The 12,487-nt window shown below is 38.9% G+C and overlaps 2 protein-coding genes across 3 annotated transcripts in view; both read right to left on the reverse strand.

Annotated features, from left to right (window-relative positions):
• Window positions 1-6,424, reverse strand: part of LOC134818590 (cdc42-interacting protein 4 homolog) — a 72,032-nt gene extending 65,608 nt beyond the window's left edge. The window contains exon 1 of the mRNA XM_063828219.1: window positions 6,414-6,424. The gene's annotated coding sequence lies outside the window, so the exon portion shown is untranslated. The remainder of the gene's footprint in view (window positions 1-6,413) is intronic.
• The window catches only part of LOC134818591 (mitochondrial adenyl nucleotide antiporter SLC25A24-like), a 51,339-nt gene that overhangs the window by 38,625 nt on the left and 227 nt on the right, over window positions 1-12,487 (reverse strand). The window contains exons 1-2 of one of the 2 annotated variants that reach the window (XM_063828232.1): window positions 5,590-5,621; window positions 5,028-5,262 (exon numbers count right to left, since the gene is read on the reverse strand). In XM_063828232.1, coding sequence (XP_063684302.1) covers window positions 5,028-5,078 — 51 coding nt within the window. In that variant the 5' untranslated portion in view covers window positions 5,079-5,262; window positions 5,590-5,621. Of the gene's footprint in view, window positions 1-5,027; window positions 5,263-5,589; window positions 5,622-11,649; window positions 11,801-12,487 lie in introns of those variants that run through there. The other variant, XM_063828231.1, reaches the window with a different exon arrangement.

The following is a 12,487-nucleotide window of genomic DNA, read 5'->3' on the forward strand; positions in this document are numbered from 1 at the left end:
TTTATTGTGAGTTTTAAAACGTGATTGTAACTCAAGTATGTGACTTGTGGAGCACACATCGCTCAAAAGCAATCGCTAAGCAGGTCTCATAAAGACCAGGTGCACTGTATATCTTAATATAGGGCTTTTTCCTGAGGACAAATTACCAGTAGTTTACGTTTGTGTTGTGTGTTACGATACATCGTTTGATTTTTTCCATTCACACGTTTTTGTAAAAAAAGTAATAATGAAAGGTTACGAATGGTCGTTTTTGCAGAAAAACGTGGATTTTGCAGATAGCGGTAGGTGGGTCTGAATATGTTGTCATTCCTTCCTTCCTTTCGTTAGTTACCATGACAACTAGCCGCGTGCAGCGCGCGAGGATTACTTGCGGAGATGTGATGTATAGCTAGCCTGTGGTCAATGAATGCGCGGTGCAAGTGTATTCTAATGTATACTATGTAATATATAGTATTAGGTAATAAGCCCAATTTGTACGTGACACAGTACGCGTAGTGTACTGATGTGTATAAAACATGAGTATAGTTATTTTTGCTTACAATTTCTTGAATTACAGATACAAGTTAAGTTCTAGTTCTACGGCAATTTCAAGTGTTTCCCGTATTTGTTGGGTATGTTGGGTATTTATATTTATGTACGGGTATTTATATTTATCAAACTTTATATTAGTAATTCTTCAATATTATAGTAAATATTAACCAGTGTACCAAAAGCTTGTCCCCAAACAACCAACAAATTATCTGTAGACCTCAAAGTTTTCGTAAACACGGGCAAGGGCGAATGTTTCTTTATGCAGCCAGGGGTGTATATTTGAGTTGCCCGAGAAATGAGGTTGCGAAACGTACGAGGGAAATAAACAATAAATTTTATACATAGTCATGTCATAATATTAATATGAGTTCCCTGTTTGCATTGGATCCCTCTGTTGAACGTTTAACATCACGAAATATATCACGGACAGTATGGTTATTCAGATATTGACATAATACCAGGTCAGTAAATGAAACTCTAAAACAGCACTATAAGAAATTTCAAAAGACCATTATTGTCTGATTTATACAAAGCAAAGACAGTTTAAGTTGCTTGGCGTTTAAGAGGGGTATGATACAGAAGAAGGTATATAATATTCAGAACTCGTAATATCTTTAAATAGCTTATAGCTTCGTTGCAACATTCTTTGAGGTCATTCTTTCGAAATAGTTGTCCTTTCAAAGAAATCGCTTTGTTTCATATCGATATTTTTTTAAACAATGAGTCGAGGGTCAAGAATATGTACGATCTATTAAGGAACAGCAGTTTATAACATCATATGGATATTGTTTAGTGTTCATGTGTTGTCGGAACATTGACAACATCGTGACACTGTGTTGTCGGAACATTGACAACACCGTGACACTGTGTTGTCAGAACATTGACAACACCGTGACACTGTGTTGTCGGAACATTGACAACACCGTGACACTGTGTTGTCGGAACATTGACAACACCGTGACACTGTGATGTCGGAACATTGACAACATCGTGACACTGTGTTGTCGGAACATTGACAACATCGTGACACTGTGTTGTCGGAACATAGACAACATCGTGACACTGTGTTGTCGGAACATTGACAACATCGTGACACTGTGTTGTCGGAACATTGACAACACCGTGACACTGTGTTGTCGGAACAGTGAAAACATCGTGACACTGTGTTGTCGGAACATTGACAACAACATTTTGATTTATACCCTTTTGTGCTCCTCGTCCGGTCCCGACAAGCCGGAGGTACTTATACAAGACAGATATATAAGATATATAAGAAGGCCGGGTTACACTAGTATAAGATATATAACAGCTATACTCAGACATTGTTAGATCTGAGGACCTTGAATGGAGTAATTCTATCAAGCTATTCCACCAAACCTCCTAAGTGCTTACTACTTACAATGGTAGTGACCTGGAATGCTTTCTGCTTTGAGTTATCAGAGAGTTTAAGAGTTCCGCTTATCCTCACTATCAAAATATTACTATTTTATTAATTCTGTGGTGATATACCTCAATTTATGTGGTGTGACATATCTGCCGTTTTCTGACAAAAGTGCTTAAGTAGACTAAGGTTCATTTTGTGCAAATTGACTTTAAAGATTTCAGTTCTGTAATTGCTCTGGGCTAGCTGCTGTCAAATTTAAACTGCACCCACTATGTTTCTAAGGTGCTTTGTCGACTGATTTATATTTTACATTGCCCGACAGCTTTAATAAATTAGAGGTTTTATTACAACAGCTTTCAAAAATGAGCACTTATATTTATCACTCGTAATTTTGTTTGCCCAATCGCTATGTCACTTACTTCAAAACTTCGAACTTTATACTTTTTATCTATACTCTTTATGTTGGGCATCAATATTATACTTGATAATTTAGATGTTTTGTAAATCCTTCTTTTAGGAGACAGCTACGTATTGTTTATACCGCATATTTGATAATCTGTTCTTCGTATCAACTGTTAATGGACATATAACTTAATAACCATGATTCAAAATAAAGAAAATTCTCCAGACAAGACTTCGTATCTCAGTGGGAGGATCTTTCCTACTTTAATACCACGAAAAATCATTTACATTCGGGGAAGCGTACTGATTACTGATAGCTAGGATTCGGTTCCAAATAGCGGTGGAGTAGGGTAATTACTAGTAGGGTGGTTAATTAAAAGTGTTTTCCGGAGAATCTACGTCAATATTAATGATTTTATAAGGCGGAGAATATTCCAGGACTAAGTCAGAGCAAAATATACCCAATATATGACATGACGCGGGCCATTAAAATTTAAACATATCCATTTATTGCTAGACATTTACTATTAGTTCATTTTTCTTGTTTATAGCGGCTATGGATGAGTGGTATGGTTTGCTGGATATTTGCCAAGGAAATAGATCATTTAGGGACATTTATTTATAGCAGTTTTACATTTATTTATAGCAGTTTTACACTCTGCAGATAGTTGTTACGTAGCAGTGCTACTCTTCCAAGTTCCAGCCTTCCTTAGTTATGATTAACTGATTTATATAATATAGCGACTTGATTAGAGCAGAGGCCAGAGGTCATGTGCACAGCTATAACAGGTCATGTGAAGCGTGTCAACTTCTTAAAGTGAGGAGCAATTCTTTGTCGGCAGAGTTCGCGTTTGCAGAGACTTCCTCACTTCCTGTTTGCATTCTTGATAACTTATCTCAAGGATACCAATTGAGAAGCGTTCGAGCTTATATTATATTATAACCCTTTAACTTTTCTGTTTATTCAATTAACTTTTTACTTTCATTCTAAAGGTGCAACTTAGATTTGTTATTTAAACTAAGAATATAACTATTAACTATATTGCATTCAGGAGCAGGTTAAAGAGCAGATACGTACTCTGTTTCCTTGATTTTTGTGAAGCATGGTATTACCTCACAAACCAACAATAAATGAGTCGGTTTTTGAACTGTATGCTGAATATGAATCTCAGTTTGGAGGACATCTCAACGTGGAAACCCAGCGGCCACTTTGGATAACATTCTTCTCTCTTGGAACAATCCTCGGTCTGATCGGCAACACAATAATCCTCATAGCAAGCAACCGGAGAGTCATCAAACTGGATAAAATCACAACAACCTTGATCTCTCATGTGGCAGTCCTGGATCTGATCAACACCCTTATCTTCATCTTCCCAACGTTCCTAACAGTAGCAACAGACCACTGGATGTTCGGCAAAGAGTTCTGCTACTTCCAGGTCTACACCCGCAACCCCTTCATCTACTGCAGCATGCTCCTTGTTTGTGCTCTCAACTGTAGTAAACTAGCCTCTGTTCTCCTGCCCTTCAGATCCACTAACTGGAGTGTGAAACACGGTCACGTGACAGCTGGAGCCATGTGGCTCCTCTCAGTAGCATCTCTCCTACTCCTTATCACCAGCAGCTACACTGTCATCTTCTTCTATCCCCTCATGAGTTGCGGGGTCATTCTCACTAATTATGCAATTAATATAATAGTTGAGAGCACGATACTGGTTGTGTGCATGGCGATTGTGGTGGGAACTACAGCCGGCCTCATTGTGATCGCGATCAGGCTGAACTTTCAGCGGGGCAGGGCCGCTAACTTACAAGGAATAATAACGGTTATCATTGTCGCCACGGTGTACTGCGCAAGCTTCCTACCAACAGTCGCGTACTCTGTTACCGAACTAATGATTGTTAATGAGATTATCAGCGATTCGGGCGGGTTTGTGGAGATTATAACCCGATTTTGCGCCATCATGAGACTGGTAATTTATCTGAACAATATCTCAAATGTTCTGATATACTATGCTTCCGTTATCAGTTTTCGGGAGTGGGTTAAGACTATGTTTTTGTCGCTGTTCATGCTCCATGATCGGGAGAGGTGTAACGAGTTCCTGAGACAGCGGGTAACTAACAGGGTCATACCTACGGTGAGAGACCACAGGACCCAGCAGGGGGTACATCTTGGTGAGAATACGGCGAGAAGTGAGATTGGCATGTTACAAGAGCTAGGAGAGGTCTCAAGAGCAAGGCACTCCTACTAACAGGCCACATTTCCAGATCCCTACATAATTTGTGAACGATCTCTGACTTATAATACAGGCACTATACTGTTGCGCGGAAAAACGGGAGTTTTCCAGAACCCTTCTGATTATTTTCATACGCACGTGAGTGAACTGTATTAACTAACAATGCTTAAATAATTTACTGATCGTTTCTGTTGTAACAATGATAATTGTGTTTTGAAATTTGGTTTTTAAACCAAATTGATATGAATTTTTTTTTAATATGAATTTAAAAATGATATGAATTTAAAAATTCATATCAGTAAAATAGTTGTGATTAAATCTCGAGTACTGTGGTCTCTAATATATTAATTCATAATATTCGATCCAAATTTCCAGCTCGAGCATACTTTTAAGACCACATTAGTGTCACCATCCTGGATTAATCAACCCAGAACGGAACAGCAGCTTACTCTAGCCTTGAAAACTATTAATCCACTTACTTTGGCCTCTTCTTCAAGCTGACCCTCCTTCTCCCCGTAGTACAGTGTCATATAGTGGAGCAGCTCATGTTCGTCTATAAACCCGTCCCCATTGTGGTCTAGAGTGTGGAAGAGCGTTTCCAGGCGCACGTGGTCCGCCTCCACGTGCTGCAGGGGCGTCTGCACGTGCTGCGGGGGAGTCTGCACGTGCTGCAGTGGTGTGCGCGCGCAGGGCACAGGGTCATGTTCTTTAATACTATAATACCTCCGCCACTGAGTGCTGCGCGCTATAATTCCCGACAGCTTGCTGGAGGGAATTTGCGGGCACGAAGTTGCGGAGGTATTATATTTTATAATACGTTCCGGTTCCGATTGCAGAAGGGGTGTAATCCGATACGTGCGCATCATACAATATAGTGTCTAATATATAGAACGCCAGTGTTATTTGTTTTGAAACTTGCCGCCAGCCAGTCTGAGTCTGGGCTGATAATACCCTCGCTTCTCTTGCGGGAAAAATGAGCAAATTATCAGCCCTCGGTGTCCCCGAGTTTTAGTGGATATAATTCCCGGAAGGTATTATAACAGTCATTGCCTCACATAGGAACTGATGCTACTACACGTGTAAGAGAGTTAGATCTGCTGGATATTCACAAGCGGGTATAAAGTCAGGGAAAGTTGCAAATCGGCGGCATTTTTACTTTCACACATCATAAGCGGAAATACAAAAACTAGAAGCATTACCAGAGGAATCAAAAATGTGAATGGAAAGAGCATAAGTGATTAGAGACGTAAGTGATTAGAGATTCCTGCAAATAGCAAATTCTGTGATCATTATTGAATTCAATAGTAATTTTACTACATTTTAATATCCAGTGCATAAAACACATAATAGTATTGGTTTACATGTCATTAGTAGTAGTAGTGGTTTACATGTCATTAGTAGTAGTAGTGGTTTACATGTCATTAGTAGTAGTAGTGGTTTACATGTCATTAGTAGTAGTAGTGGTTTACATGTCATTTGTAGTAGTAGTGGTTTACATGTCATTAGTAGTAGTAGTGGTTTACATGTCATTAGTAGTAGTAGTGGTTTACATGTCATTTGTAGTAGTAGTAGTGGTTTACATGTCATTAGTAGTAGTAGTAGTGGTTTACATGTCATTAGTAGTAGTAGTGGTTTACATGTCATTTGTAGTAGTAGTAGTGGTTTACATGTCATTTGTAGTAGTAGTGGTTTACATGTCATTAGTAGTAGTAGTGGTTTACATGTCATTTGTAGTAGTAGTGGTTTACATGTCATTAGTAGTAGTAGTGGTTTACATGTCATTAGTAGTAGTAGTGGTTTACATGTCATTAGTAGTAGTAGTGGTTTACATGTCATTAGTAGTAGTAGTGGTTTACATTAGGATGCAAATTATTTGTAAAACTACATCAGCTCTGACTATTAACTAGATTGAAAGCCTACAAAGTTAGGCGAGAACGAAAAACAAAAAGCATCGGAGCTCTTGAAACCGGACGCTTGAAGTTGAACTACTCGCACATTTTACACGGCACTATTAATGTACATCTGAAGCTGCTGCCAATTAACTAGCATGGAGATAAGGCTATTATCAAATAATGAACTACTTATGCGAGCTGGTATGGGTAATTTCTTGGGAAAGTTGTAACCAGTTATATAAGATTGTCATAATTTAAAGTAATTATGACCCATTATATGACCGTTATTTAAAAGCTTAACGTCTAATATGATTTGTGTCGTTGCTTTAAGTGACCGTGCTCCATTATCATTGCGATAACAGCACAAGTCTGACTATAAAGTGATAAGAGATATTATGCAATCAAAATATACAATATAAGTTTGACAGTATAACATATAAACTACAGTAGTGAATATTATCATACAGTAATCAGTAAACACGACTCCATCACTAAATCACTAAGCTTACTTAACTACTACTACTTAACCCCCACTACTTAACTACTCCAGTAGCAACAGCGTTAATGTTACCTATAAAATGACGGACAGCAACATGTTCCTTGTATAGTTTGTTACATGTGTACAACTGCAATAGCTGGAAGAAGTGCCAATAAGGCTCGCGAAATTCGTAATATCTTGTTACGATTACAACAACAGTTCACCACAAACACTGAATTGTCAGCTTATATATTAAACAGATTTATTTATTTACATCTCTGAGAAGTGAGATGTAAATATGGTGTGTATAATGGAGCTTTAACTTTATAATAAAACCAGCGATAGGTCGGTAAATATATAATATATAATAGCATGTCAAATGTAATGACTGAATAGCAGATAAGGTGGCTCAGTCGATGAGCGATGATGACGTGAAATAGAGATGGTAATCGCATGAAATGCATACTTTGTGGATATCATAATGTGCATAATGTGTACACGGTGTACACTGTGTATAATTTGTACACTGTGTATAATGTGTGTAATGTGTATAATGTGTACACTGTGTTCACTGTGTACACTACTACATCTGCCACGTTGCCTGCTAAAGAATTAGCTAAGTGAAGTATCAAGTATAACAGTTTATGCTCTGATTTGGATCCTGGACCACTCAGGGAATTAAATGAGTTAAACTCACCATACTTTCGATTCTAACATCTATGATATTCCTATGTACTGCCTATATCGTAACAAAATATATCAGATATAAATACTGAAACTTCAAAGCCTCATATATCATAAAAATGTCAATGATTTACAGTCTGACTTACAAAGTAAGACATGTTAAACGCAGCTAACTACATAATTCAAAATAAGGATTAATTCTTATTATAATCATTTTCATAATTATGCAATATGCAATACAAGATATTATGCTTAGTATTCTGAGTAAGTGTTTGTCCCTGTGTTCTGTAGAATATATATTTAAGTATAGCAATGTTACTCAGGGGTAATCTCGAAGTTTCACATGACGATGTCTTAAAAGCTCACTTACAATGTAAAAGTTAGAGCACTCTGCATAACAAAACAAACCAGCTTAGATCGCTAGTAAAATATTATTTATACAACCAGGCCAGCTCTGCTGTATATGCAGAAACAAAATCTAAACAAAATTACATATCTGTCAGACATGACTGTATTTGGCGGCTCTTATAAGGACATACAGTATCTTTGCAACTACGCCCTGCTACTACAGTATCTTTGCAACTACGCCCTGCTACTACAGTATCTTTGCAACTACGCCCTGCTACTACAGTATCTTTGCAACTACGCCCTGCTACTACAGTATCTTTGCAACTACGCCCTGCTACTACAGTATCTTTGCAACTACGCCCTGCTACTACAGTATCTTTGCAACTACGCCCTGCTACTACAGTATCTTTGCAACTACGCCCTGCTACTACAGTATCTTTGCAACTACGCCCTGCTACTACAGTATCTTTGCAACTACGCCCTGCTACTACAGTATCTTTGCAACTACGCCCTGCTACTACAGTATCTTAGCAACTACGCCCTGCTACTACAGTATCTTTGCAACTACGCCCTGCTACTACAGTATCTTTGCAACTACGCCCTGCTACTACAGTATCTTAGCAACTACGCCCTGCTACTACAGTATCTTTGCAACTACGCCCTGCTACTACAGTATCTTAGCAACTACGCCCTGCTACTACAGTATCTTTGCAACTACGCCCTGCTACTACAGTATCTTAGCAACTACGCCCTGCTACTACAGTATCTTTGCAACTACGCCCTGCTACTACAGTATCTTTGCAACTACGCCCTGCTACTACAGTATCTTAGCAACTACGCCCTGCTACTAGTAGTATCTTAGCAACTACGCCCTGCTACTACAGTATCTTTGCAACTACGCCCTGCTACTACAGTATCTTTGCAACTACGCCCTGCTACTACAGTATCTTTGCAACTACGCCCTGCTACTACAGTATCTTAGCAACTACGCCCTGCTACTACAGTATCTTTGCAACTACGCCCTGCTACTACAGTATCTTTGCAACTACGCCCTGCTACTACAGTATCTTTGCAACTACGCCCTGCTACTACAGTATCTTTGCAACTACGCCCTGCTACTACAGTATCTTTGCAACTACGCCCTGCTACTACAGTATCTTTGCAACTACGCCCTGCTACTACAGTATCTTTGCAACTACGCCCTGCTACTACAGTATCTTTGCAACTACGCCCTGCTACTACAGTATCTTAGCAACTACGCCCTGATACTACAGTATCTTTGCAACTACGCCCTGCTACTACAGTATCTTTGCAACTACGCCCTGCTACTACAGTATCTTTGCAACTACGCCCTGATACTACAGTATCTTTGCAACTACGCCCTGCTACTACAGTATTAGGACAATTCAAATCAAACCAGATATGGTAGACTTGGTGGTTCCGATAAAACTGTAGCTAGAAAACATGAAACGGATCATTAAAAGCTAAAAATAGATTTAAGTAGTGGCTGCAGAATGAGTAGAGGTTTCTACCACTAGCAGGAAATGGTGTCACGTGCCATTACGTGTGCGGTGTAAAGGGGGAGGGGGGGGGGGGTATTGAGTATTTTTGAGAGTCCCGACGAAAATGGCCAAATTCTCATACTCACAAATTATTTTTGAGTATTTTTGAGAAAAGTTTCCAGGAGAGGCGAAAAACTCATTCTAAAAAATTGATTTTGAGTATTTTGAGTACCACATCGCACTAATACGAAGAATGATTTGGTACATCCCCCCCCCCCCCCCCCTGTACATTAGACATGAAGTAACTTGAGCTGGTAAAAAGCTGGTCTTAACTTAGAGAATTGAACAACTTGGCAGTAGTGGACTTTTTGAGGAGGGGACACATGTTTTACGCACGTGACCTTTTTGTTAATGTTGGGCAGGATTGCAGATCGGGCGTTAAGTTTAAAAACGATTCAATTATAATAGTTAGGGCACGAATAGGATAAACTGCCCGAATGAATTCGAAACAAAGGTTTCTCTTCAGGAATGTGTTGTCTATAGTCCCAGGAAATACCCCGAAATGTTTTCAGACTGAAACTGACGGGGAAATATAAGCAATATGAAAGAGGCGCTCATATGCCCCGACCTTAAAAGTCATAACTAAGTTTTGGAGGGTCTGTGGGTTGCAAAATAACTGCAATACTATATTATGTAACCATTGGTTACCTTACCAATAATGGGAAAAATTCAGACCAAGTAGCAGATTCTCGTGCTCAACTGACAATAAATACATAATTGTCAGTATCTGTACAGAAGCAATTCAATGAACTACACACACGAGAGTTATTTTGTGCTATAGTAAACTGTATGCAGACAACAGCAATACATGTATGTAGACATCATGTGTCACCATGGCAACACAACATGTGTGTGCAGCTCAGCAGCTAGTGCAGTAGAAGCCGGAAGTGATTGTTTTCTTGTGTATCGCAGAGAGCAGTGCTATTTTCATACTTCGATACATATTAACCTTATGTCGAAATTGAAGTTATACAGTGTAGTATAGCTGTTGATATTTATTTTGTAGCTTTCTACCTATGCAGCAAGGAAATTAAGGACGAATTTACAGCAATAATAGCTTAAGATCGGACCATTGTGTTGGTCCGACGCTCAGCAACTACAGGATCCGACAAAACGAACATTTTGTTACAGTGAACAAGGAGACTGCCAGTGAATGAACAACTGGACTGATGCTGTTTCCCTGCATATATTCACCCAGCGTGACAATACCTGTGAGCCGGAGCCTAGAATGCAGCATACAAGATGGTCACTACCTAGAATACATATTGTTACAGCCAGACAGCAGTATTTGCAAAACCTTGTTAGGATCAAGTGAAACAACCGCGGCAGCAACCTTGGGAAAATCACATGAAGAACAAAACATGGAGCTTCACAATATTTTCAGGGTCCATTAGCTAATGAATATGGATGAAGCAGTCTTCACGCGATCTCTTGAAGTTTTGTAGTGTGTCTCTCCAGAAATAGTGAGACTTTTGTGCAGTTAATTGAAATACTACCGCACGTCTGCTTATCCCACAATGCTTTGGATATTTTTCGGATGGAGACATACTTTTTAACAGCTCATGTAAATTTGCATACCTTTTAACAGGTTATAAAAATTGCAACACAAAATACCTGAATTTCAAAACACACAAGCAAGAATATTCACAAATTCTCAAACTCAAGGATTAACAAGATGAACTGTGTTGCCTGTTGAATTAGACTTAATCAGTAGTCAAAGAACGTTAATTTATACTTGAGATGTCAATGATTGATCGCGTATGTGATGCCGCTTGATGGCAACGGTTGCTAAAAGTCACTCACACGCAGGTCAGTATTTCAAAAATGAGATTGATTTATTTTCATCAAATTAACTCATAGTTGTAGTCCAGGTGCTGTTAACAGTTAGTGGCTGCACAAATTGAGAAGCAGTGACTAGTGAGTAACCATTGCTTGAGTAGATCATAACATATCTTTTTAAGGGCAACTTTTGAGTTTAATTCGGGTTAACTTGTACAAACCTTGCTAAGTGTAGGAGGGGTAGCGTTTCCAAACAAATATTAGTGGATAACACCAATTTTGAGGACGGCATTGAAAATTAACGGTGGGAAGTTCGAGCACCAAAATATGATAACACACATCAAAATTAAAAACTAACCTCAATTTCACTTCGGTCCGTCAACATTCCTTTCCTGGTGAGGTACCTCTCAAGTTCATCCACAGACACATACCCATCCTTGTAGTAGTCGAGAGTGTAGAACAGTGCCGCCAACCTATCCTCATCTGCGAAGTACTCCGATATTCCCGGACTGCAAGAGTGATGAGGACTTAGTAAAGGTGTGAATAGAAAATATACGTTTATGGACAACCGAAATTATTAGATATTTAATCTCATTTAACATACACTGTCTGGCAGGATCTTGGTTTTAGGCAGAAATATCGATTTGTATGACATACCTACCGAGAGTGCTTAAAATTAATTATAATTAATTAATTAATGTCAGGTGTTAAAATAGATTTGTGTCCCTCACGCTTCCTTCGTCGAGTTTATAAGAGTCAAACTATTTACTATAGGTAAATTATTATTTATCATGTGGGCCATACAGTTAAACCCGCTCATTATTCATCTATAAAACTTATACTACTCATGAGTTTGGTATCACAATTGAACATAAAATTTGTTAGTCGTTCACATATTACGTAATCAATATTTTAGCAATTTTTACCCCCCCCCCCCCCCCCCCCCCCCCCCCCCCCCCTCGGCAGATTACGTAATATAATAACGACCCCATGGTGGGCGGGCATTAACTTTATCTGAACAACATATGCGCGTAAAAAACGTACGTGCATGCGCGTTTTCAAAATGACTACTGATGTGAAAATTATGGTTTGGTTTCCGCGCCTTAATACTGGTACGGAAATATGATTGCCAAAAAGTGGTACAAGACTGTTCAGGACAACGTGGGGTTATTTAACCTCACTGAAGATAAGAATCT

The sequence above is a fragment of the Bolinopsis microptera genome, chromosome 7 (genome assembly GCF_026151205.1).
Source record: "Bolinopsis microptera isolate Bmic1 chromosome 7, MBARI_Bmic_1.0, whole genome shotgun sequence".
In the NCBI taxonomy this organism is placed as follows: Eukaryota; Metazoa; Ctenophora; class Tentaculata; order Lobata; family Bolinopsidae; genus Bolinopsis; species Bolinopsis microptera.